General features: G+C 44.4%; 1 protein-coding gene and 1 long non-coding RNA gene across 5 annotated transcripts in view; one reads left to right on the top strand and one right to left on the bottom strand.

Annotated features, from left to right (window-relative positions):
* The window catches only part of TMEM71 (transmembrane protein 71), a 48745-nt gene that overhangs the window by 12587 nt on the left and 10227 nt on the right, over window positions 1-25931 (bottom strand). For 2 of the 4 annotated variants that reach the window (XM_021088895.1, XM_021088896.1), the window contains exons 2-6: window positions 24318-24872; window positions 15761-15837; window positions 13874-13934; window positions 11570-11782; window positions 9468-9640 (exon numbers count right to left, since the gene is read on the bottom strand). In XM_021088895.1, the coding sequence (XP_020944554.1) occupies window positions 9468-9640; window positions 11570-11782; window positions 13874-13934; window positions 15761-15800 (487 nt within the window). In that variant the 5' untranslated portion in view covers window positions 15801-15837; window positions 24318-24872. Of the gene's footprint in view, window positions 1-9467; window positions 9641-11569; window positions 11783-13873; window positions 13935-15390; window positions 15838-17532; window positions 17754-24317; window positions 24873-25931 lie in introns of those variants that run through there. The other 2 variants (XM_021088894.1, XM_021088893.1) reach the window with 2 other exon arrangements.
* The window catches only part of LOC102161379, a 30778-nt gene that overhangs the window by 3648 nt on the left and 1199 nt on the right, over window positions 1-25931 (top strand). The window contains exon 2 of the long non-coding RNA XR_002343072.1: window positions 9484-9664. This is a non-coding gene — a long non-coding RNA (uncharacterized LOC102161379). The remainder of the gene's footprint in view (window positions 1-9483; window positions 9665-25931) is intronic.

The following is a 25931-nucleotide window of genomic DNA, read 5'->3' as shown; positions in this document are numbered from 1 at the left end:
GGACACAAGGAAACACTGGGAGGTGTTAGGTGTTTGCTGCTTTGACTGTGGTGATGGCTTCATGGAGGGAGGGGTGCATATTTCTAAACTTGTCAAATTGTACGCATTAAACAAGTACATCTGCTTCTATCCATCATCCCCCAATAAAACTGTTTAAATAAAAGAGAGGAGGAGTTCCCGTCGTGGCTCAGCAGTAATGAACCCAACTAGGATCCATGAAGATGCGAGTTTGATCCCTGGCCTCGTTCAGTGGGTTAAGGATCCAGCATTGCTTTGAGCTGCAGTGTAGGTCACAGACAAGGCTTGGATCCTGCATTGCTGTGGCTGTGGCTGTGGCTGTGCCTGTGGTGTAGGCCGGCAGCTGCAGCTCTAATTCGACCCCTAGCCTGGGAACTTCCATATGCCATGGCCCTAAAAAGACAAAAAAAAAAAAAAAAAAAAAAAAAAAAAGAAAGAAAGAAAGAAAGAAAGAAAAAAAAAAGTAAAGAAATCAAGGAAAAAGAGGAAGCTATGTGGTCAGGTTAACATGGATGTGAGGAGAAACTGGGGGGAGCTTGTGTGGCTGATTATGTCTTCACGAATGGCACTTAGCTAAGATCTGGGGAGACAAATGAGGCTGGGACAAGAGTAAAAACAGTCCTGTGCTGTTGCCCAAGGCTGCTCTGTTGAACGTACACTCTGCCACTGATATTTAAATAATATCTAAAATGTCTCTCCTGTTGAATACTGGAAACATTACACAGAGTTTTCTAATTCAAAGAAGCGAGGATATTACAAAGAGAAACCATAAAAAGCATTAATAAATGATCAAGGAGGAGTTCCCTGGTGGCGCAGCAGGTTAAGGATCCAGCGTTATCACTGCTGGGCCTTGAGTGGCTTTGTAGTTCAGATTCAATCCCTGACCCAAGAACTTCTACCTGCCACAGGCACAGCAATAATAAAATAATAATAATCAGGGAATTGCCATCTCTGAAAAGTTTGCCCCCAATTCACACTTTTCCCCAACAAACATTTTTTTTTTCTCTAACCTTAATAGCAAAGGAAAGGCTAATAATGCAGAAAACATTGCCGTAAATTGTTCTTTGATACTATGTTTGAATATATTAATTTTGTTCTGTTTCTCCTGGTTTATTTAAATTCAGTGCAATTGATGTCTGTTTGAAAAGGATGAAGCCATGTCTTCCAAGCACATTTCCATATCCTTGCATGTAAAGTGGGCACGATCGTTTGCTATAGAGGGAAACGCAAAGCCACATAGGGATGTTGCCATCAAGGATATTTATGGGAGAAACTCTAGATCTAGAGAAAACCACAGACCTCAGGCTGGGGAGGCTTGTCTGAGGTCATATCATCTTTCTTTCTTGGGACTGGCAGAAACAGAGTGGGAAGTCCCCATTGGTCCTCCTTGTGTGACTCCTGTATCCTCTCTCAATATGACTCACCGGGCTCTGAGGAAGCATCCCAGATTGCAGTACTGGATCTGGGGAGTCACCCATCACCATGGCTACCGAATGAATTGCAACTAATGAGGAAAGGTGTCTCGACACAGCTGTGGAAGGGGTGAGCTAAGGATAAACAAAATAGGCAGCAATAACAACAAACAAAGAAACCCGTTTTTAGCCTGAAGAAGGAAGCAAAAGAAAACCAAAGGAAGTAAGTTTTGATTGCATCCAGTGCCCAGAGAGAAAACAGCTAAATTTGGCATTCTTCTTGGGTCTTCTAACCAGGCGACGTTTCCAGAGAAAAATGAATGGTTGATAAAAGTCTCGGGGCTTTGGGTAAATCCGGTAAACAAGAAGTCTGGGGCAGATTTGATTACAATTGACAGCAGAGATGAGAGTTTTCAAAGTCCTGTGCACATGCAGGATGACTAATTAGTGATTTGGGGGGAAGGTGGTTTGATTCGTTATATTTAGAGGATATCTGGAAACCATGAGACGCTTAACAAGATACCTCATGCACGTGCAGCACTGCTGTGGTCCAATTGCTTTCAGATCGTTTGGACATATTTCGAAGAGGCGACTATGGGAAAACTAGTGGTTAATTTCCACATATAGGAAACTCTGCCTTCAGAACCATGGTTCCCAAATTTGGGGCATCCAAGCATCCTTTTCCTGATTTTGCCAATATCCCAGAACCTTCTTTCTTAACTCCTAGCCATCTCCTATTTTCTTCAAATTGTTTCATTTTAGTCTCTTACAAGGAAACTATTAGTCATTTCAATGATCTAAAGCAAAAGTAAATGTCAAAGCAGGTACCATGGAAAGGAGACCTTATTTAATGTGCACTAAGTACTTTCGGAGCAGAAAGCCCGGAGCCTGTTCTTTAGTTAAAAGAATTCATTAAGAAGTCCTGGAGTTCCCATCGTGGCGCAGTGGTTAACGAATCCAACTAGGAACCATGAGGTTGCGGGTTCGGTCCCTGCCCTTGCTCAGTGGGTTAACGATCCGGCGTTGCCGTGAGCTGTGGTGTAGGTTGCAGACGCGGCTTGGATCCTGCGTTGCTGTGGCTCTGGCATAGGCTGGCAGCTACAGCTCCGATTCAACCCCTAGCCTGGGAACCTCCATATGCGGCGAGAGCGGCCCATGAAATAGCAAAAAAAAAAAAAAAGAAGTCCTCAATATGGCACAATGGGAGTCTCTGCAGTGCCAGGATGCAGGTTCGATCCAGTCCAGCACAGTGGGTTAAAGGATCTATTGCTGCTGCAGCTGCAATTGGTCGCAGTTGTGGTTCAGATCTGATCCTTAGCCCAGGAACGGCACACGCCTCGGGGCAGCCAAAAAATAAAAAAAAAAAGAGAGAGAGTAGCCAGAGTTCAAGAGTCTAAAAGCTGCCAAGACTCTAAACTGAGCCCTTCTCCTTGGTTTTATCAGAAGGATTGTAAAGGTTGGAAGAGGAGTCAAGGCTTCTCTCTGACTGTGAGATTTAATGTTCAGTCCTGCTATGTCCTAGAGGTGTCTGCTGTCCCACCCACACTTGGGGAAAACATTGCTTCAGAACAGAGAAGAGACCTGCCCCTGTGTGTTCCAGAAAGCCTAGAACCAAGGGATGGAAGCCTTCGAAAGGCAAGACAGGTCAGCAGAAGCAAAGCCATTTCTGCAGCCTGCCCTCGAAAGGAAAGTGGGTTTTGATTGTGTGTATCCTGGTATCCAAAAATGAACAGTAGCCCGTGGGCTACTTAATTAAGAGCATTATGAAATACTGGATTTGAAAAATCCTGTTGTTTTTTTTTCCCCATAAAACAGAATGGAATGCAAGCCTAAACCAGTATTGCTTACTTTGCTCCCTGAAATAACAAAATTCTGTTGAGATAATTTCTTCCTAATATGAGAGTCAAGAGAGAAAAAGTAAGCAATTCAGGAGAGAACTGTGATTCTTCTAGAGCAAAAGAGGGGCACCTCCCTCTTACCAAATACCACTTTCAACCAGGACTGTTGCAACAAGCAGTGTTCTTGCTGTGGCTCTGTCACCTCATGGGGTGTTTTTGTGGGTTTTTTGTTTGTCTGTCTTTTTAGGGCCACACCCATAGCATATGGAGGCTCCCAGGCTAGGGGTCCAGTGAGAGCTGTAGCCGCTGGCCTACACCACAGCCACAGCAATGCCAGATCCTTAACCCACTGAGTGAGGCTAGGGATTGAACCTGTAACTTCATGGTTCCTAGTCAGATTCGTTTCCGCTGTGCCACGATGGGAACGCCTGTGGGTTTTTTTTTTTTTTTAAGGCTGCACTTGCTGTATATGAAGTCCCCACGCCAGGGATCAAATCCGAGCTGCAGCGATGCTGGATCCTTAATCTGCTGTACCACTGCAGAAACTCCCACTTTTGATAAGGTTTTGATAAGGACCTTGTTCCAACATAATTATTTGAAGTGATAGCATAGCCTGTTTGCTGTTTCAAGGCTGTGATGTATTTTCCTAGTGGTCTGGTTCAAGAAAATAAATAAGGTTTAATCCCCCCCCCAAAAAAAATAGTCATGAGAGTCCAAAATAGGCAGATCAGAATAGAAAGGAAGTAGGGGACAGGTGGAAGGAGGGGACAGGAAATGGGGCGTGACCAATAATGAGTATGATGTTTCTCCTTGAGGCCGTGAGAATGTTCCAGAGTTTGAAAGCGGTCACAGTTTCACAACCTAGCTTGTGAACAGACTGAAATAACCACTGAATTGTACATGTTGAAATGGTACATTTTATCATAGGAATTATATCTCAATTAAAAAGTAACAAGGGCACCTCCCAGTGGGTGTTTGTCCCCAGGCTGTCAGGAATGCTGGGAGTTTGCAGGCTCACCTCTAGTTGGTTTCTGATAGAAAATGCCCTAGGTGACCTATTTATCAGGGACTGCTTTAAGGCTACAGGACACTTGACCTCTTTGTCAAGCTGCACACACATAATAATTTCTTTATATGCGCTTCTTTCACGGCGGAGTGCCCTTCTGCCTCTCTTTCTGAGAAATTCCCCCCCCAAGTGCCTGTCCTGCTCAAGATTCTTGCATTGGAGTCCAGACTATGCTGCTTACTAGCTATGAGGCCCCATGCAAAGTATCTTATCTGCCTCAGTTTCCCTCTCTGCAAAGTGGGGCTAAGAACAATGCTCTCTCCATGTTGTTGCAAGTGACAGATTTCCTTCTTTTTTGTATTTTCTAGGGCCGCACCCGTGGCATATGGAGGTTCCCAGGCTAGGGGTCTAATCAGAGCTGTAGACACTGGCCTACACCACAGCCGCAGCCACGCCGGATCCGAGCCACATCTGCAACCTACACCACAGCTCACGGCAATGCTGGATCCTTAACCCCCTGAGTGAGGCCAGGGATCAAACTTGCAGCCTCATGGCTCCTAGTCAAATTTGTTAACCACTGAGCCATGACAGGAACTCCCAGATTTCCTTCTTTGATAAGGCTGACTAGCCCTCCCCTGGGTGGATAGACCCCATTTGGCCCATGTATCTGTGGGTGGCCATTCAGGTTGTTTCCTTGCCTTTGCTATTGAGAGTGATGCTACAGTGAGTATGGAGTCCTGATACCTCTTTGAGATCGTGATTTCAGTTCCTTTGAATATATATCCAGAAGCAGGATTGCTGGATCACATGGTAACTCTCTTTTTAAGTTTCTGGGCCATCTGACTGTACTAATTTACATTCCCATCACCAACGCACAAGTGCTCCCTCTACGTCTTCATCAGCATGGATGCCCCTGAAGGACAGAACCCTGTGTGAAAGAAGCCAGACTCAAAGGAGAAATGCGGAGTGGCTTCAGTTGTCCACTTTGCAGTTGTACACAATGGGCGAGCCCTGGAGATCTGTAGGGCACAGTGGCTGTAGTTAACAGCTCTGTCTTTACACTTAGAACTTTGCTAAGAGGGTAAATCTTACCTTAAGTGTTCTTAACACACACACACACACTCCCTCATAAACTTTGGAGAGAAGCGATCAATAAGGGGCGGATTGGCTGGAATGGCGCTGGTCCACAGCACTCATTACTACTAGGGATAATTTTTACTGAAGCTTCTGTTCAGTTTCCTGAATCCCTTTAACTCTCCTTCTGCGCATCCACGTGTTAGTCTCCTTTCATCCAAAGACCTCGACCACGTCTCATATGGGCTTCAAAACCTACATCCAGAGCCTTCCTTGCCCCTGAACTCTTTTCTCAAAAGTCCAAGTCCCTCCTGGCTCTCTTTCTACTTCCCACAGGTTCCTCAAATTTCACTCATAGGACATAGAATTCAGCGTCTCTTTTCCTAGCCCAAGCCATGTTCCTTTTGGCCTTTTTAGACCCAATTTGTATTGAGCAGAACACCAGCTTCTACGCTGATAGGGAGTTTTCATGAATGATTGCATTTCGGCCTCACAACAGTTCTGTGCATTGCTCTTTTTCTTATTTTATATGCGGAGAGATGGAGGCCAGAATTGTTAACGAACTACCCCAAGAACGGGCCAGTTGGAGAAGGGGGCTCAAGGACCTAAATTCAGAGCCTGCCACGTCCCTGTCACTTGTTCTTGTCTTTGTCCTCTTTATACATCTTTGCTATTGTGGGAAACTAGAATACATTCAATGAATAGTTTGTTTATATAAGGAATTGTTTCTTCATTTAACAAGCCCCTATCCTATTTTTAAACAAATCTGGTATCACATACACACGCTCATGTTCAAGTGCTTGTTAAAAAACTGGTGCGATCTTAGTAGTCTTGTGTCCACGTTAACTTCCTGGTTTTGAGAATGTACTATTGAGTAAGTTTTACCCATGGGCGAAGCTGGGAGAAGGCCCTCTCTGTACCGTGTATCTATCATGGCCGCAAATGAAAAAGTTTTAACAACAATCATAAATATTTGAGTTTTCTGCCCAGGAAGCAGGTTGAGACAAATAGTAGGCATGTAAGTACCATGTCTTTAAATGATCATATGATTGAATATTGTATTATACACCAGCTCTTGCTTGCCCTTTGGGCCTGGGGTGTGAGGTAGATGTTGGAAAGGAGGGTAAAACTTACTGGCAATAGAGCAAAGGCTGGAGTTTCAAACTAGACAGACCTGGGCTGAATTTGAACTCTGCTATTTATAAACTAAATGAACCTGGGCAAGCCACTTAACCCTGAACTTCAATTTCATCGTGATTATACTAAGTGTGATAATATGATCTACTTCCTAGGGGGCTTTGGAATATTTAAACAAGGGAATATATGCAAACAAAGTAATCTATTTAAACAAGACAGAAGGTTAAGTGCTTAGATATAATAAGCAGTCTAGACTGCTCTCTTTCTCTTAGCCCAAGTCAGCGAATCCTATGGGCTTCACCTTTGAAACATGTCCAGAGACCTCCCCCTTCTCACCTCCACTCAGCTGTCCTATTCCTTCAAGGTGCCATTCGCTCCCACCTGAATCACTCTTGTGGCCTCTTAACTGGCTTCCTTGTTTGTGCCGTCCATGCCTATCTTACATCTAATCGGAACACAGCAGCCAGAGATACCCCGTCAAAATGAACAGCGAATCATGTTATTCCTCTGCCCAGAATACTTGGAGTAGAAAGCAAAGCCATGGAAATGGCTTCATAGCGGTCCCCGTCCCTCCCCACGTGCATCCACCCACGGACCCAGCCACTGCAGGTGGCTTCTCAACTCCCTATGCCACATCGGGAACTCCAGACTTTTGCACTTGCATTTCTTTTGCCGGGATTGTTTCTCCCCAGATGCTTTGCTCCCACTCTTTTTTTGGCCACGTCCAAGGCATGCGGAAGCTCCTGGGGCAGGGATCGAACCCAAGCCACAGCAGTGACAATGCCAAAGCCTTAACCAATAAGCCACTGGGAATCCCCCTTCCCATTTTTTAACATGCAATGCAATTGTCCTTATTGCCTTTCTCAATAGGAATGCCAGTTCCATGAGAACAAATGGTGTCAGCTGTTTTGTTCCTCGGTATGTCCCAGTGTGAAGAATTGTACCTTGTGCATAGTTGGCCCTCAATAAAACCTTCCAAGTGAATGAATGAATGAATGAATGAAGCCCAGCACATGAGCAACACAAGCTACGGTGCCAAAGTGAGAAAGAGCATGGTGCATTGAGAAATAGAGCAGAGCGGTGTGATGAGAGCCGAGGGTCTGTATGGAAGGGACCTGGTCTCTTTCCTTCCCTTCCTGGGAGGCATCTCGAGGCGTCCTCGGTACCCTCTCCGTCCATCTCATTACGTCCCACACTCTCCTCACGCTGTTCCCAGTTCTCTTCTGCCTCCGTCACGCCAGCCTCCATTACCTCCAGATCAGTGATGCCAGTCGCATCCTATTTAACTCCGGGGATCGACTCACCACTGCTGATGCTTCCTCTCTCTTGCTCCACCGTTTCCCTTGTTTTTCATCACACGCCACTTGCCTGGTTTTCCTCCCACCTTTCTGGATGCCTCCTCTCCAGCTCTTCTGCAGGCTAATCCTGCATATTCAACATTTGACATCTTCAAGTTCGTTTGAGGCTCTCTCTTTGCTGATGCTATGCTCTCCTGACCCATCTCATCACTCCATGGCTTCAGTGACCAGCTAGACTGAGATGGCTCATGGATGTATATTCCAACTCAGACTGCCCTGCTAACTAAGACGAACTTGCCCCTTGGACATCCCAAAGGAACTTGAACTCAGCATGCTCCAAACCTTTCCTCAACCAGCAGACCTACTCAGTAGACTCCTCAGACCCTAGCCTTTTTTGTCTCTTGAACCCAGAAGGCTCCCCCTTTTCCCCTTTGCCCAGAAATGCCCATCTCCTGATCTAGAACTCAGCTCAAACGTCCGTTCCATAGGCTTGCCTTCCCTGAGTTTCTGAGTGGGTCAAGTCTCTCATTACATCATATGGCTTTTCGTCATGGCACTCACCATAATTACTATTCTTCGTGTGTGCACTTATTTCACAAAGGGCTGAACACCCCCTCCTGCCTCAGTAAACATAACTAAGGTTATGTTTGTATTGACCTTTTTATCCCCAAACCTAGAACAGTCTCTGGCAGATGATAGGCGTCCAGTAAATATGCTTTGTGTCCATTCTAATCTTAAAAATAATTATAACCACAAATTACTGAGTACCAGGCATTGAATTGTGCCTGGCATTCTTGTCCCATTTAATCTTTAAGATAGGCTTAAAGTTCCCATCACCGTGTTTATACATATGTGTATGTATGTATCTATACATACTTTAGTATGCATTATACATTATTTATAATTATTAGAGTATATATGTGCATATATAATATATAGGCACAACATATTATACATTAATTTTATATAATGCATATTACATAATAGGTAGATACAATGTATCTCATTATTATAATGACATATATATATATTTTTTTTCTTTTTGGGGCCATACCTGAAACATATGAAAGTTCCTGAGCTAGGGGTGGAATCAGAGCTGCCGCTGGAGCCTATGCCACAGTCACAGCAATGCTGGATCTGAGCTGCATCTGTGAATTAGGTCTTGGTTTGCATTGATGCCGGTTCCTTAACGCATTGAGTGAGGCCAGTGATTGAACCCACATCCTCACGGAGGCTACATTGGGTCCTTAACCCCCTGAGCCATGATGGGAACTCCATAACATTATTTCAATAGCAACATGTACGTGTTATATTATTATACTATATATACATATCTTGTTAAGTAGCTATCACAATGTACCCCAAAGAGGACTTGAACCCTGATTCCAGTACCTTTCTCCATCCATATCCTGAACAGAAAAGATTGCCTGGAGATGTGCAAATACATTCCAGGTATCGTCAACTTCATAAAATATAAATTCAAATTAGTCTATTTTGCATGGCTGGGAGACATATGTATCTGGATCATAAAAGTAGTGTGGAGAGGACTTTAGGTGAATATTTAAAATGTGGCTCGCCCTCTGTATCAAAACGACTCTTGTCCCTGGATTGGTCCAGAACCACATGGTTGCTGCTGGCCCTTTGGAAATGATCTTTCACCACAGAAAAAGAGATTCAGACTCACCACTTTCATTGCACAGGCTTGTGTCCAGCCTCCGGACCCCCTCCAACCAGATGTCCTCACTGGGGGGGGAACCAACATTCTGAAAGATACTGCCGTGCAGCCAGGATTCAGAGGCACTGAGGCTGAAGAGAGAAGAGAAAGGATGGCGGACTCTCTTCTTCTTTCTGAATATTCTGGAGCAAAAGGAAAGCAGCCTGGTGAGTAATGAGTAGCAGTCACCTGAGGGGCAAAGCAGAGAGTTCAGCGAAGTGGTTGGCTGCACAGAGCACGTCTCTACAAGCAAGCTCATTTCATTTGTTTCCTCCATTAACTCCATAGACGTTTCTTACATTTCTCGGTGGGCCAGGGGCTTAGATCAATGTCAAGGATATTGAGATAAGAGGCAAAACCTTGGGTCAAAAAGTTCAAATCTGGAGTTCGAGTTGTGGCTCAGTGGATTAAGGACCTGACATCGCGTCCGGGAGAATGTGGGTTCGATCCCTGGCCTTGCTGGTGTTGCTGAGAGCCGTGGTGTAGGTTGCAGACTCGGCTTGGATCCCGAGTTGCTGCGGCTGTGGTGTAGGCTGGCAGCTGTAGCTCTGATTTGAGGTAGCCTAAGAACTTCCTTATGCCACAGATGCGGCCCTAAAATGAAAAAAAAAAAAAAAAGAAAAAGTTCAAACCTAGTATGGGAGAAAGACAAAAATAATGCAGATACAGCATCTTTCTTAGTGTCTTAGTTTCCCAGCATCTTTCTTAGTGATTTATGTGTAGAAATTCACATTGTTCTGGGAACAGCCCTGGGAGGTAGGTACTATTGTTATCCCATTTCTCAGATCAGGAAACTGAGACACAAAAAGGTGAGATAACTTGTCTGAGGTCATACAGCTGGTCAGTGACGTGACTTGGACGCAAACCCAGGCCGTCTGACTCCATCACCTCAGTTTTGGATACTGTGCCAAGTGGCTTTGTGTTCTGACAGCATCAAGAGGCTGCTTTAAGAGCTCCAGGAAGGACATTGCTCACAGGGAGACAAGGGAGGCTGTCTGGGGTATATGAACCAGCAGTCCCATACCGAGTCCTGCTAGGAAAGGAGGCAGGGAAGGCTACAAAAAAAAAAAAAAAGGCAGAGAATCAATACCCTTGACCGTTACCTGAAGGAGGAGGCATTTAACGTAACTGCACAGGGAGACCACTGAAGCTTGTCAAGGCGAAGGGCGTGGTGGCGATGGGATCGGGGAACTGCATTTCCAAAAGAATTTGATTCCTTTCGCATCTACACTCCCAGCAATCCACCTTCTACCTTGGAATCAGTGGTCTTTCGCTCAGGATAGATTGGATAATTTGTCTTGGTTTTTAGGGTTGCACCTGCAGCATATGGAAGTTCCCAGGCTAGGGGTCCAATCAGAGGTGCAGTTGGATTGGACACAGCAACGCAGGTGTCTGCGACCTACACCTCAGTTCAGGGCAACACCGGATCCTTTAGCCCACTGAGGAAGGCCAGCGATTGAACCTGCATCCTCGCAGATGCTCGTTGGATTTGCTACCGCTGAGTCACAATGGGAACTCCGGGATAATTTATCAATAGCTCCTCTCTAGCTGCAGAATAAAGCCCAATGTCTCTCGGCTGGACTGTAACCCCTCCAGCCAGCCCTGCTTCTGAGCTTAGTCTCCTCTCTTGGCAAGCAACCCTTTCCACCCTGAGCTGTATCCCCCCTGAACGACTTGCCATTCCTCAGAGCACATCCACGTCTCTTGCAACCCCACGCCCGTTCCCTCTCTGGAATCCTCTTTCTTCATCCATTTAACTCATCCTACATTTCTCAAGGCAAATCAGGCATCATCATCTCAAGGCAGCTTGTAACCCGTCCTTCCAAGTAAAGTGGACTTTCCTCTCTTCTCCCTTCCACGCTCCTCCGCCCAGCCGCCTAACGCAGCACCTGTATCACGTGACTTTTCTGTGTTTTCACGCCGGCTGACTCTGCGCTGATAAGCCTGTGTGTTTTCAGAGTCTGGGGCAGTGACGGGCTCCTTGTAAGCCATGTTGAATGAACAAATGAATGAATGAAGGCTCAGTGGATGAGTTGGACCTCAGACCCTTTTCCCCAGCATCCTCGACTTACCTGACTAAGTTCTCCTTGTACAGAACTCTGGTCTGGGATGGGCTCAGAGTTATGTTGCCATCTTTGTCACAAAGAAAACTGTCTTCTGTCCAAATATAGTAGCCATTGGTGAGGAGTCTGGGGCTTCGGCGGCAGGTGAAGTGGGAGCCTGCCAGGCGATCTATGGAGCCGAACTCCAAGGAACTGTCACCGCACTGGGAATCACAGACAAAACTAGAGGGGGAATGAGATAAGACCTTCACATCTCTCTCCGGTTCATCCGGTCACACAGAAACCTCAGTACTTAGGTACCTTAGTTTCCTTAGCAGTAACTAAACCTTGCTAGTTACTGTGAAGGCAAATGACCTCTTTGCATCCAATAATTCCTGCAGCCCTGAGAATGTCACTTGTAATCTTCCGAGCTTCATCTCTCTCTTCTCTCTCTCTCTCTTTCTTTCTTTCTTTTCTTTTTTTTTTTTTTTTGCTACACCCGAAGCCTATGGAAGTTCCCGGGCCAGGGATCAAATCCAAGCCAGAGCTGTGACCTACACCACACCTGCGGCAATACCAGATCCTTAACCCACTGTGCCGGGCTAGGGATGGAAACAGCACCTCCACAGAGACAAGTTGCACCATTATGCCTACTGGACCACAGGGGGAACTCCTGAGCTCATCTGTTTACTTGTGAGAATACTGAATGACAGAACATTTAGTGCTTTTTTCTTTTTTAAACACTTTGATGAACATTTAGGGCTCATCTGTTTCTCCACCACATCATGGACCTATACCCTGACATTAGCGCATTTTCCTGCAAGGGAGAAATTGCAAAACAGCCTATCTAGGATGCTGGAATCTCAGAGTGTCCTCCACCACCTCCCCCAGCCTTCCTTTGAATAGCTCTCCAATTGCCATGTCCTTCCGCTTGTCACTGCAGTAGATAGAGCATCACTACATAACCACCAGACACAGAAGCGGAGTTATAGGGAGAACAGGTGAGCAAAGAGATCTTTCTGGCTTTTGCCAGTTTCCCTCAAGTCAGCCACGCAAATGATCGTACAATTACCAGCCCTGATTTGGTATCCGGGGAAGTATTCTACGTAGCTGGGTAAATCTGTAAATGTCTTAGGTTTGAAAAACAATCACCTGCCTGTATGATTGAAAGGCAACATTACGCTTCCTGCTTTGCTGAATTTCTGATAATTTGTTGAAGTTCAAAACCTATTCACAATGAATACATCTACTGAAGTTAGCAAAATACTACGTTACATGGACGCTATTTATGGAAAACTAACTATGAGCCTGGCTCATACTTCACACTTTATCTGCTTTTTACAAGCCTCCCCCAAAGCTAGGTATTATCATCTTCACAGTACAACAAAAAGAAAAAAAAATGAGATGCAGAAGGGCAAATAAATTAGGTATTTTACGTGGCTAGTAAGAGGCAGAGTGAGGACTTGGAACCCTGGTTTATCTGACTCTCAAACATGTGTTCTTTCCACATGACCTGCTTGTCTGTCTTTGGCCAATTCATTTGATGATACAGGAAGCCTAGAATTTACAAAAACAGTCAGGTTCTAGCATCAATGCATGATTCCTTGATACCACTGGCAAGTTTTACAAGATGCTAGAAGAAACATCAACTGATGCCTGTGTGAGGAAGACAAGACAGACAGAAAAAAAAAAAGAAGGAAGGAAAAGAAAAGAGACTTCACTGCAGAACTTGAACAAAATAGGAGCTTCTGCGTGTTTTAGTGGAGCATGCCATTTGGCCAGTTTGTGCACTGGTGTAGAATCTTATAAAGTGAGAGAGTAAAAGCTTATTTAAGTGAGTTCCCCTTATGGCTCAGTGGAAACGAATCAGACTAGTACCCATGAGGATGCAGGTTTGGTTCCTTAGTGGGTTAAGGATCCGGCCTTGGCATGAGCTGTGGTGTAGGTCGCAGACGTGGCTCAGATCTGGTGTGGCTGTGGCGTAGGCCTGGGAACCTCCATATACCGCGGGTGTAGCCCTTAAAAGGCTGAAAAAACAGCCTATTTAAGAGAGCATCAATTTACAAAGAGGTAAGCATGCATCAATACTCGGTAGGTTCTCCACTCACCAAATAAACAATTCTCATTTGCCCACGTACTCATCCCCTCCCTCCCAAATAGCATTCTTAGATTGGGCAAGTTGCCAGTTTGTATGTGTGTGGGACTGAAGATATATCCCCATATCCACATTGGATGAAAGCCAAAATTAATATTTGTAAGCCAAGAAGACAACAAAGGAATGCATACAGAAAAAAATCTGATCGATCTTTCTTGTCCAAAACCCCCCTGGAATACCTCGGGAAAAGGCACGTGGGAGACAGTTCCCCAGTGTCTTCTTTCTCAGACCCAGAAGAATCTGTATCAGCAAATGAAAGAGAAGCACAAACCGATCACACTTCATCAGCATGCATGATTGCCAAAGGTGGGTGGAGGGTGTGACGAGCTGTAGTCCCAGCCTCTGCAGGGATGCCCACGCCAACTGGGGGCCCCATCCAATGAATCAGGACAAATACAACTTGTCACCAGGCCTCCACGGGGAAGACAGAGAGAATCTAGGGGCTTTTAGCTTCTGTTTATTCTCTCTCTTAGTGCTCCTTGAGAGATTCTTTAGGGCTGGGTGAGGAAATAATAAACCATTAGCATCACACTGACTCATGAAAAGGAGGAAGAAGACATCTTGTGTGAAGCTGTAGAAAACCCAAGTCAATTACCCAACTTGCTGGTTATTCCAGCTTACTCAGTAATTTGAAGAATTCAATTATCTGCCTAAACTCTTTCTCATTAGTGCCTTTTAAAGAACTTCTATTGTAAAATAATGAGCAGAAGACATTCGTGGAGGGAAAAAATAAAATTTTGTTTTGTATAAATGATTTTGCAATGTATGAAGCCTGAGAGTATTTTTTTTTTTGTAAATCCTTTTATTTTGGCCATGCTCGTGGCATGCGGAAGTTCCTGGGCCAGGGATTAAACCCACATCACAGCAGCAACCTGAGCCACAGCTGTGATAACACCAGATCCTTAACCCACTAAGCCACCAGGGAACTCTGAATATGCTTTTTTTTTTCCTTCTTCTTTTTCTACCACCCTTATAGCATGGCATATGGAAGTTCCCATGGCCAGGAACTGAATCCAAGCCAGAGCTACAACCTACTCCACAGCCTCAGCAATGTCAAATCTTTAACCCACTGTATCATGGCAGGAATTCCCGAGTATTCTTAATTTAAAAAAGATCATACAGGAGTTCTCGTTGTGGCACAGCGGAAACGAATCCAGCTAGTAACCATGAGGTTGCTGGTTCGATCCCTGGCCTTGCTCAGTGGGTTAAGGATCCAGTGTTGCTGTGAGCTGTGGTGTAGGTCAAAAACGTGGCTCAGATCCTCCGTTGCTGTGGCTGTGGCATAGGCTGGTAGCTGCAGCTCTGATTTGACCCCTAGACTGGGAACCTCCGTATGCCTCAGGGGAGGCCTTAAAAAGCCAAAATATATATACAAAAGATCATACATTCATTCATTCCAGTTTAACCAAAGTCATGTCAATAGATCTCACCTGGGGACAGTTGCAATTGATTAATATTCTAAGCTCTAAAGCAGCATTTTATACTCTATAGTAATGGTGTGAGTACTTGCAATAGACAGGCTCAGTAAAACTTGGTTCCATTACTGACAATTAATATCTAAGACAAAGAAAGGAGTTTAGACTTTCAGACTGGGTTGGTTGCTTTAAAGGAGAACATTGTAGGTGTGTGAGGGAGGGTTAGAAGTAGGGTTTGGGGAGAAAATGACAAGAGGAAGGAAGAAATTTGAAACCACTACCGTTGTAACAACGCCCATATTTTCTGCAAGTAGCTATCAAAATCATTCAGTACTTTTTTATAGACAGACAATTTTGCATCTTAATAGTAGCTGATAAACAATCTCCTTTCACATTTATGCACAGGCATCTTAAAAAAAAAAAAACGGTGGTTTTTTTTTTTCCTCCTACTAAAAGGAAAAATACCACATTTCTCTCAAGGAAAGAAATGAAGTCAAAATTATTGCCAAAGTGAACACTGGCATTTAAGAAGCACAAGCTACTGACAGATGGTTAATGGTATGAGTCTCAGCAAAATCAAAGCAAGGAAATTGCTAAAAGAAGGCTAATCGTTCAAAAGATAATTGCGTAGAGCCGTTCTTCCACATTTACTTGCTACTGGTGTTGACATCAGTTGAGATATTCGATACATCTTGGGAAAAGCTGCTTGTTCAAACTTCACAGATTTCCTGCAGAAGACATTGAAAAAAAAAAAAGGGGGATTATGTCTTAAAAATAGAAAGAGGATGCCAAAACAGATGGCATCTACTAATGGCACGCGTCAGATTGGTTTCCTGAAAGAATACAGAGATAAGTGGGGTTGACAGCAGGAGACTGGATGGAAGGAGCATCGAGGCTGTATCTGCTCTGTGATCTTATGTCATGCTCTCCACTGTCTCGCTCACTGCCTCTAAATAGTCTTTTTCTATTAATAAGAACAACGTTGTATTTGGGAAAACTAGGTGGACTTGTAATCAGAATCATACAAATTTACTTTTTGGTTAAGAAATCAGAAAGAAGATGGGTTCCAGAACCTTCCAAGTAGACATATGTGTATTTTCATCACCCAACACACATCAACCTCACTATCAAGTTCCACCCATGCTAGGGAGTTGGCGACTGTCTTTTGTCCAACACCTCAAACCACTGACAGGTGGTTGTAGAGAGGCTGGTGGTCCTTTGCTGTTGTTATCAGCCTGGACATTTCTAAGCAGCACAGGCGGCATATGGCACTAAAAATAGTATATCACTGGGCAGATTTCAAAACTCAGCTCTCATGAACATATAATTGACTTTCTCAATTGCAAATTAAACATATATCCAAGTGGGTAAAGTATGTAAGCTTTGATCCCATAGATCTACTTTCCTTTGACTATTAAACTTTGTATATATCACTATCTAGTAGCAGTAAGGTAAGACTAAATTCTTTTCTGATTCCTCACTTCTATCCACATTTTAAAAATGTGATAACTAGTAATGGATTGTTTTTGGAGCTGTGACACATTAAAACAAACCCAAATAATTCTGTAGCTTAAAATTGATTCTTTTAATAAACTATATAATAAAACCTGTTAGACAGTATAGATCCTGGCTTATAGAGACCTTAAAAGAAGTCAAGGAGGGAGTTCTCGTGTGGCGCAGTGGAAACGAATCCGACTAGGAACCATGAGGTTGCGGGTTTGATCCCTGACCTCGATCAGTGGGTTAAGGATCCGGCATTGCCGTGAGCTTTGGTGTAGGTCGAAGACACGGCTTGGATCTGGCGTTGCTGTGGCTGTGGTGTAGGCTGGCAGCTGTAGCTCTGATTAGACCCCTAGCCTGGGAACCTCCCCAGGCCGCAGGTACGACCCTAAAAACAAACAAACAAACAAACAAACAGAAGTCAGGAGAACTTTCTGGCATTCCTTGGAAGACTTCTAAATCAAAGCACACACCATTCACAGATGAATTGATTTGCAGTATACAATATTATGTCACTTGTCCTATCGACTTTTGATCAATACAAGAGGAATATGTCCAGCTCAAATTACCCTATATTAATTTTCCCCAAACATTAAGTTGAATTTTAAGCCAACAAGTTCTACAGCAGAAAGCAAGAGACTGCTACATCTTACAAAGACTTGTAATAGGCTACAGTTAACAAATAGTTAATGGAGTATTGTTACACTGAAAAAGCCTTCAGTTGCAGCTCTAAGCTTTTCCAGAAACAGATCCTAGCGACCAGTTCCAGAAAAGCAATGCATCTGTCCTGAAAATAAGTTACCCATACACATTGCTTCCAAAGGAAATTCCCAGTCTCTTCTTCCAATTGATAAATAACAAAATAATGACTGAAATATGAGGCTTCCTGGGGTTGAGGGCCAGCGGAGAAATCCAGGACTTACAAGTTCTCTGCTGAAAGTCATGTCAGAATAGCAACAGGTGCAGAAGTCTCTTAGAAAAGAGACTAACCACTGGCGGCACACGTCGGCGCGTGCAGGCTTCTGCAGAGAGGTTTTGTCTTTAGCAGCCTCTTGTTCTTTTAGCTGTTTCCTAGAAGAGAAGAGCCTGTAGTTCCTGGGAGAGTCAGCCTACAACTGCTCTTGTTTTCTTTCAAAAACAGCCTGCCTGCGTAACCAGAGGCTGCGAGGCAGAATGAGGTCACACTTCCTGTGGGGCTCACATCAGTGGCAATCACACAGAGGAACTTGGTGAAGATTAAAGATGCCTCCTGGAGCAGCAGCGAATCAGACCAGAGGGATACATCGTCATCCCTGGAGGGAGACGTTCCTAGGCTAAGGCATCACCCCAGCTGCGAGAACATGAGAAAAACTTTCAGAGAAGCAGCACTTCTTACGTGTCATCTTCTGGCCATGTTCCGTACAAGTAGTGACAGTAGTGCTTCGTCCCAACTGTTACTGGTGAACATGCACAGATGCTATTAAATCCAAGATCCTATTAAATATCAAAGCTTGATCTTCTGAAAATGTCTGTGTTGCTGATATGTGGATCTACCACAGGCTGGGCTTTCCAAGAAACTTTGTGAGTGGCATTTAAAATTTTTCTATTTGTATGTTTGTAAAGCTAAAGAACTAGATGCTACTGTTGAGTCCCCATAAATCTCTGCTATTGCAAGTGATAAAAGAAACAGGTACTCGAGGAGTTCCCTGGTGGCTCAACAGGTTAAGGATCCGGTGTTTTTATTGCCATGGCACTTGTTCAGTCCCTGGCCCAGGAACTTCTGCTTGCTCTGGGCATGGGAAAAAAAAAGAGAGAGAGAGAGAGAGAGAGACATTTCCAGCAACACTGAGGTACCCTGGGAATGAAAAGGGTGTAGGTTTTAAAGTCACTCACAGTGAGATTCAAGCCCTGTCTGCCATACTAGCTGTGTAGCCTCAGATTGGTGACTTCACCTCTTTGCGTTGTAACTCTCTCAATTAAAAATGTAATATTATGTATTTCACAGGATGGCTTGGCACAGAAAAGAGATAAACGAGAATTAAGTGAGTTCTCAGCTCAGATGTGCAAGGTGGATTCCTTATTTATTTTCTGTAAATCAACTTCCCTTCTGAGGCACCAGGGAGCCAGGTGGCAGAAAAGTTAATCTCATTCTTTTTTTTTTTTTTTGGTCTTTTTGCCTTTTCTAGGGCTGCTCCCGCGGCATATGGAGGGTCCCAGGCTAGGGGTCGAATCGGAGCCACAGCCACCGGCCTACACCCGAGCCACAGCAACGCGGGATCTGAGCCACGTCTGCAACCTACACCACAACTCATGGCAATGCCAGATCCTTAACCCACTGAGCAAGGCCAGGGATCGAACCCGCAACCTCATGGTTCCTAGTCGGATTCATTAACCACTGAGCCATGACAGGAACTCCTAATCTCATTCTTTCTTGGGGTCACCCTTCCCCCTGAGGTCATGCCACAGGAAGACCTGTCTGCGTGGTTCCTATGAACCGGGCACTGCAGCAAACGCTGTGTCCACAGGTCCTTGTTTAAAGTGCTCACAGCTCTAGGAAATACGTATGATTATTACCCACATGCAGGACGAAAGGTTCGAGGTTACAGGAGTCTCTCAAGACCGCGGAGCTGGCATCCAGCCAGTAGCGGCCCCAGTTCCCCTCCTCTCTTCAGACCCCGAATCTCTTCGCTGATCCTTGAACAGCAGACTCCTGCCTGCCTCAGGATCACTGTCTGGCTGTCTCTCCACCCAGAACATTCCCTGGATAGTCACAGGCCTTTCTTCCTCACCTCCCTCAGCTCTTTTTTCAACTGCCAGGCCCCAGGGTCATTAGTCATTAACTAAATCATTCTCCAAACCCACCTCCTATTCTTTCTTGTTCTTTTTCATTTTTATTTATTTATTTATTTTTTAGGGCCACACCTGTGGCATATGGAGGATCCCAGGCTAGGGTCAAATCGGAGCTGTAGCTGCCAGCCTACACCACGGCCACAGCAACATGGGATCTGAGCCGCATCTGCAACCTACACCACAGCTCACGGCAACACCAGATCCTTAACCCACTGAGCAAAGCCGGGGATCGAATCTGCATCCTTATGGATCCTAGTCGGGTTTGTTAACCTCTGAGCCAGGAAGGGAACTCCCCCTGCTTTGTTCTTCTTCTTGGCACTTCTCATTGTGTAACGTACCATGCGATTTATTTCTTGCTGTGATAAATACATTCATCAGCAAGAACATAAGCTTTATGAAGGCAGAGAATTTTGTCACGTTTTTTCATTCCTGTGGCCTTGGTGTAAAGAATAGTCTCTGGCAAAAAAATGGTGTTGGGAAAACTGGTTCTCCCTGGGCAAAATAATGAAATTGCACAGTTAACTTAGATCACACACAAAAATCAAGCACAAATGGCTTAACGACCTAAATGTAAGACGTAACTCTGTAAAACTCCTGCAAGAAAATACAGGGTAAAAATCTCCTTGACATTGGCTCTGGCAATGATTTCCTGAATGTGTAATCAATAGCACAGGCAATGAAAGCAAACATGGCTAAATGGGACCTATCAGGACTATTAAAAACTCCTGCACAACAAAGGAAACAATTTATGAAAAGAAAAGACGGAGTTCCCGTCGTGGCGCAGTGGTTAATGAATCCAACTAGGAACCATGAGGTTGCGGGTTCGGTCCCGGCCTTGCTCAGTGGGTTAAGGATCCAGCGTTGCCGTGAGCTGTGGTGTAGGTTGCAGACGCAGCTCGGATCCCGCGTTGCTGTCTGTGGCTCTGGCGTAGGCCGGTGGCTACAGCTCCGATTCCACCCCTAGCCTGGGAATCTCCATATGCCTCGGGAGCGGCCCAAGAAATAGCAACAACAACAACAAAAAAAAAAAGAAAAGAAAAGACGACTTACTGCATGGGAGGAAATATTTGCAAACCATGTAGCTGATAAAGGGTTAATATCTAAAATACGTAAGAAACTCTCGTAACTCAACAGCCAAAAAACAACCCAAATGAAAAGGGGCAAAGGACCCGAATAGACATTTCTCCAAAAGAGACTGACAAATGGCCAACAGATACATGGAAATACACTCAGCATCGCTAATAATCGGGGAAATGCAAATGAAAACCACAAGGAGACACCGCTTCACATCTATTAGAGTGGCTGTCATCAAAAGATAACAAGCGGGGGTAAGGATGTGGAGAAAAGGGAAGGCTTTTTTCTCTGTTGGTGGGAATGTAAATTGATGTAGCCACTTTGGAAAACGGTATGGAGATTCTTCAAAAAATTTAAAATAGAACTACCATAAATAAGATGCAGGAAGTTCTGCTTCTGGATATCTATTCAAAGGAACAGAAATCAGGATCTCGAAGAAGTATCTGCACGCCCATATTCACTGCATCATTATTAACAATGGCCCAAACACAGAAGCAAGCTAGATGTTCACTGATGAATGAATGACTGCGTAAAGAAAATGCGGTATTTACATGCACTGGAATGTAACTCAGCCTTTAAAAAGAAGGAAATTCTGCCAATGAAGAAGAGATGGATGAGTCTGGAGGACATTATGCTAAGTGAAATAACCCGGACACGGAAAAACAAATATCACCCGATCCCATTTACACAAAGAATCTGAAATCACCAAATTCATAAAAGCTCAGAGTAGGATGGTGGTTGCCAAGGGCTGGGAGGAGGGGGAAACAAGAATGCTGGTCAGAGGGTACAAGTTTCAGTTATGAACGATGAATAAGTCCTAGAGATCTGAGTAGCGTAATACCTACAAATAACAATATTGTGTTGTATACTTTTAATATTGCTAAAAGGGTAGATCTAAAGTGCACTTATCACAAGATAGAAATATGTAGAGAGAGAGGGAGAGAGGCGGAATCTTTTGAAAGTAAGAGATATATTTATATATTTACTGGCATTGATTGTAGTGGTGGTGTCATAGGTATATACTTATTTCCAAACATACCAGATTGTATACATTAAATACGTACAGCTTTTTCTATGTCAATCATACCTCAATAAAAAGGTTTTTTTTTAGAAAGGTTTGAGAAAAAATAGGTTTTTTTAAAAAAACAGAAGTCTTTATAAAACCTTTTAAATAATAATGGACTTTGCAACTCTTCAAAAGAAAACTGTTTCCATTATTTATGAAAATACTATTCTCTGGACACCTTTTGGGCACATAACATCTCCCAAGACCTGTGTTCTAGGTCTGTGTCTGAGAAACTTTAATCTACTATGAATCACCTGGGGACTTTGTAGAAGGGAAGAAGACTGAGGTAGCAGCAGGATGCTGCAATTTTTTTTTTTTTTTTTTTTTGGCTGCCTCTCTGTCATGCAGAAGTTCCAGAGCCAGGGATCTAACCCGTGCCACAGCAGTGACCTGAACCACAGCAGTGACCATGCCAGGTCCTTAACCCACTGAGCCACCAGAGAACTCCTGAGATCCTGCCTCTTTAACCAGCTCCGGGTGAAGACAACACTGCTGCTGCTGGTCCACAGGCTGCTTTCTGATGGGCAAGATGCCAGTGAATACACTTTGGGAAATGCTGATGTAACTTGGTACACGTGATGAAGTAACTTTCAAATACTAGAAGCAATAAATAAGCTCACCTGCAAGCTTGCAGAAATCCTTCACGTACTCATGGTCCCCCTTCCTACCTAAGCCTCACCTCCCTCTGGTCTTCTGTGTCCCGTTAAATGGTATCACCTTCCAGTCAACTGCTCATGTTAGGAAACCAGAAGGAATCAGCACTAACCTCTCTGTAACCCTTGAACGAGACATACTCTCCATCCCCATTGTCGCTTTTGGAGCTCCAGCTGCCACCTTCACTTGTCTGAACTTTGGAACCAACTTTGTCACTTTCACCGGCCTCTCTCCGATACATTCCCCGAGCCACTGCCAGAATCATCTCTGCAATATACATATCTGATTACATCGCTCTTCTAATTAAATCCTTCAGTGGCTCGTCTTTTCTCTCAAAGTTCAAAGTCCCCTCCAAGATCTACAAGGTCCTGTGGGTTTGGGTCTTGCCTATTTTCCATTTTCATCCCTCCCTTACCACCAGCCATCTTTCTAGAATTCAACTATAGCGCCCCCTCCCCCGCCCCGATTCTCTAGTTTGGTCCCATCTCACGCTCTTTGCCCCTGGCCATCTCCTCCCCCAGCCCCTGTCTCTCCTACCCATCTTTCAGGTACAAGTAATTCTTTCTCGGAGCAGCCTCTCTGACCCTCCCAGATCAGAGTGTAAGTCTCATAGCTGGCTGTACTTTTCCCTGGAGCATGTATCACAATTGCAGTTAATGGTCCAGGTTTTTATTGATATTTATCTCTGCTGCTATCCTGTAAACTTTGGGAGAATAGAAACCATGTTTTTCTAGTTTGCTATTATGGTTTCTATAATAGACATCTAGTCTGGTGCACAGTAGGCACTTAATAAAAAATGAATAGGATTTGATACCATCTAAGTCTGGCTGGGCTCTTTGCCACATAGCACAGAACTTTATGGGAGCCAGAAGGAGATATATGAGCCAAAGCCTGGAAGAGCTGATGATCTGGAAGCAGATAGAGGCCAGCCATTGTATCACCATTATGCCATAGTAAAAGCCAACACCTAAATCTTAGCGGCTTGTAGCAAGAATCACATATTGGCCCAGATGGTGGCTTTATGTGTCAGTGTGGTGACACTGACATAAGCCGACCATATGTCCCCGAATTCCTTTTTCTGTATGTCCCTGGTTGGGATGGGTCACAAGTACAATTAGTGCAAGGACTGGAAGGTGAGAATGCAGCTGGAGCCATGGTGGTCCTTGGAAGGCCCTTGGAAGGCCCATGTGGCTCAGACTTTGCTGCAGCTCATGCAGATTTTCACAGATCTGCTGGCTTACTGCATGCACCAAGTCCAGAGCTCTAGTCCCTACAGCATTGCTGCCTTCAGCCTCCCGAATCCTGGTCCAGGAGTGAGTGATGCTCCATGGCAGAGCATCCATGGCAATGAAGCTGAAGGCTTAGAGAGGGGAAGAGGCCAATGTGGGTTTTGGTGATAGATAGACAGAGTCATGCATCCAGGTGGTTCTTCGAGGATTCCAGGATTCCACTCACCCACTTCATGGACATCTTTCAATCCTGATCAACTGTCCTAAAACTTCAGGTTCAGCATCCCTGGAACAGGCAAGTAAATGGAAACTCTCTTGCCAGTGTCTAAAATTTTTCTAAGATTCCCCTCTCTCTCAAAAACCTAGTGCGAAGAAACTATAAAAACAGAGTACATAGTAGTTCCCATTGTGGCTCAGTAGTAACAAACTGGGCTAGAATCCATGAGGATGGGGTTTAGACCCCTGGCCCCAATCAGTGGGTTAAGGATCTGGTGTGGCCATGAGATGTGGTGTAGGTTTGCAGATGCGGCTCGGAGCTGGTGTTGCTGTGGCTGTGGGGTAGGTTGGCAACTACAGCTCCAATTCCACCTCTAGCCTGAGAACTTCATATGCTGCAAGTGCGGCCCTAGAAAGCAAAAAAAAAAAAAAAAAAAAGGAAAAAAGAGGAATATGTATAGCTAACATATAATCTATATGTTACAACATATAGTCTATATAACATATATAATCTCAGAGGGTCTGGACCACTGTTGGTTCACAACTAGGTCCCCACACACAGAGGACAAGGAAAAACCAAAGAAAGAGGCAGAGCATCCCAGATGGGTACGTGGCAGGTTGATTAAACAAGGGAACTTACCTGAGAGGCTTGTCTTGGGCACTGCAAGGTGGGTAGATCTCTGCACCTGTCACCAGGATCCCAAAAGTTTATACAGAGGGCCTAACGGGGTTCAATCACGTATTCTGTCCAGATGGTTTCAAGGACACCTTACTCTCTCAAGCCTGCACCCCTGAAAATGGTTCCCACTTCGGGAGCAGAGGGCAGAAGGTGGATTCCAAGGACCAGGGAGGAGGTGAGGAGCCTCCCATTGGCGGGATCCAGCTGGAGGGTCACCCTTTGGTCGTGTCCTCTTCATGACCTCCCGCATTAACCCTTTGTTGCCTGGAGCATCTTTATAAGCGAAGAGTAAACAGCTTGATTTTTCTTCCTATTGTAAGGATGATCAATTTCATATGTTTAAACTGTTCATTTCAGGGACTCACATCTTCCTAGTAGCCAATGGTAAACAACGGCAATGGTTTTTTTTCAATACATCTTGAATAGCACTGCATTTTCACAGACTTTGCATTGTCACCAAAAGAAGTTTCTTTCCCTTCTAGGAGCACTTCTCTTACATAGCAGTAGTAATTGTATCTGCAAAAAATAAAATAGTCTAAGATTCAATTTTTCCGTTTTTTTGTTTTGTTTTGTTTTGCTTTTGTCTTTTTGTTGTTGTTGTTGTTGTTGCTATTTCTTGGGCCGCTCCCGCGGCATATGGAAGTTCCCAGGCTAGGGGTCCAATCGGAGCTGTAGCCACCAGCCTACGCCAGAGCCACAGCAACACGGGATCCGAGCCGCGTCTGCAACCTACACCACAGCTCACGGCAATGCTGGATCCTTAACCCACTGAGCAAGGGCAGGGACCGAACCCGCAACCTCATGGTTCCTCGTCGGATTCGTTAACCACTGCGCCACAACGGGAACTCCCCATTTTTCTTTTTCATTCTTTTGGGAACTATCATTTTATTAAAAGTGGTCACATCCACGCAAAATATTGCATTAACAAGGCATCTATTCTGTTTGTATTTAAGCATCACAAGGGCACATTGCTTTGCACAGTAACCAGAACAATTGCAGAGTGCACTCTAAATTGGCTTTGTGGTATGTACACATTGCTAAGTCCCGTAGGCATGCTATGAAGAACTACCTATGCTCAGTTTATCCCTCTGCCAAGACTTGTATTTTTTTTCTTCCTTTGACCAACATTTCTCACATTTTAATTTCCTTTACATTCCTATTCATGTGTATTTGTTCATTTACTTACTTCAGGTTTTTTTGTTTGTTTGTTTTTTGTTTTTTTGGTCTTTTTAGGGCCATACCCATGGCAATGGAAGTTCCCAGGCTAGGGGCAGAACTGGAGCTGCAACTGCTGGCCTACACCACAGCCACAGCAACAGGGGATCCCAGCCGTGTCTGTGACCTACACCAGAGCTCACGGCAATGCCGGATCCTTACCCCACTGAGCAAGGCCAGGGATCGAACTCACATCCTCATGGATACTAGTTGGGTTTGTTACTGCTGAGCCATGATGGGAACTTCTTACTTCAGTTTTTGTAATTATTAATTTTTATTGAAGCATGATTTACAATGTTGTGTTAGTTTCGGGTATACCACAAAATGATTCAGTTATACAGACATATACATCTATTTTTC

This window comes from Sus scrofa, chromosome 4 (genome assembly GCF_000003025.6).
Source record: "Sus scrofa isolate TJ Tabasco breed Duroc chromosome 4, Sscrofa11.1, whole genome shotgun sequence".
Lineage (NCBI taxonomy): Eukaryota > Metazoa > Chordata > Mammalia > Artiodactyla > Suidae > Sus > Sus scrofa.
This window is presented reverse-complemented; position numbering and strand designations above follow the sequence as displayed.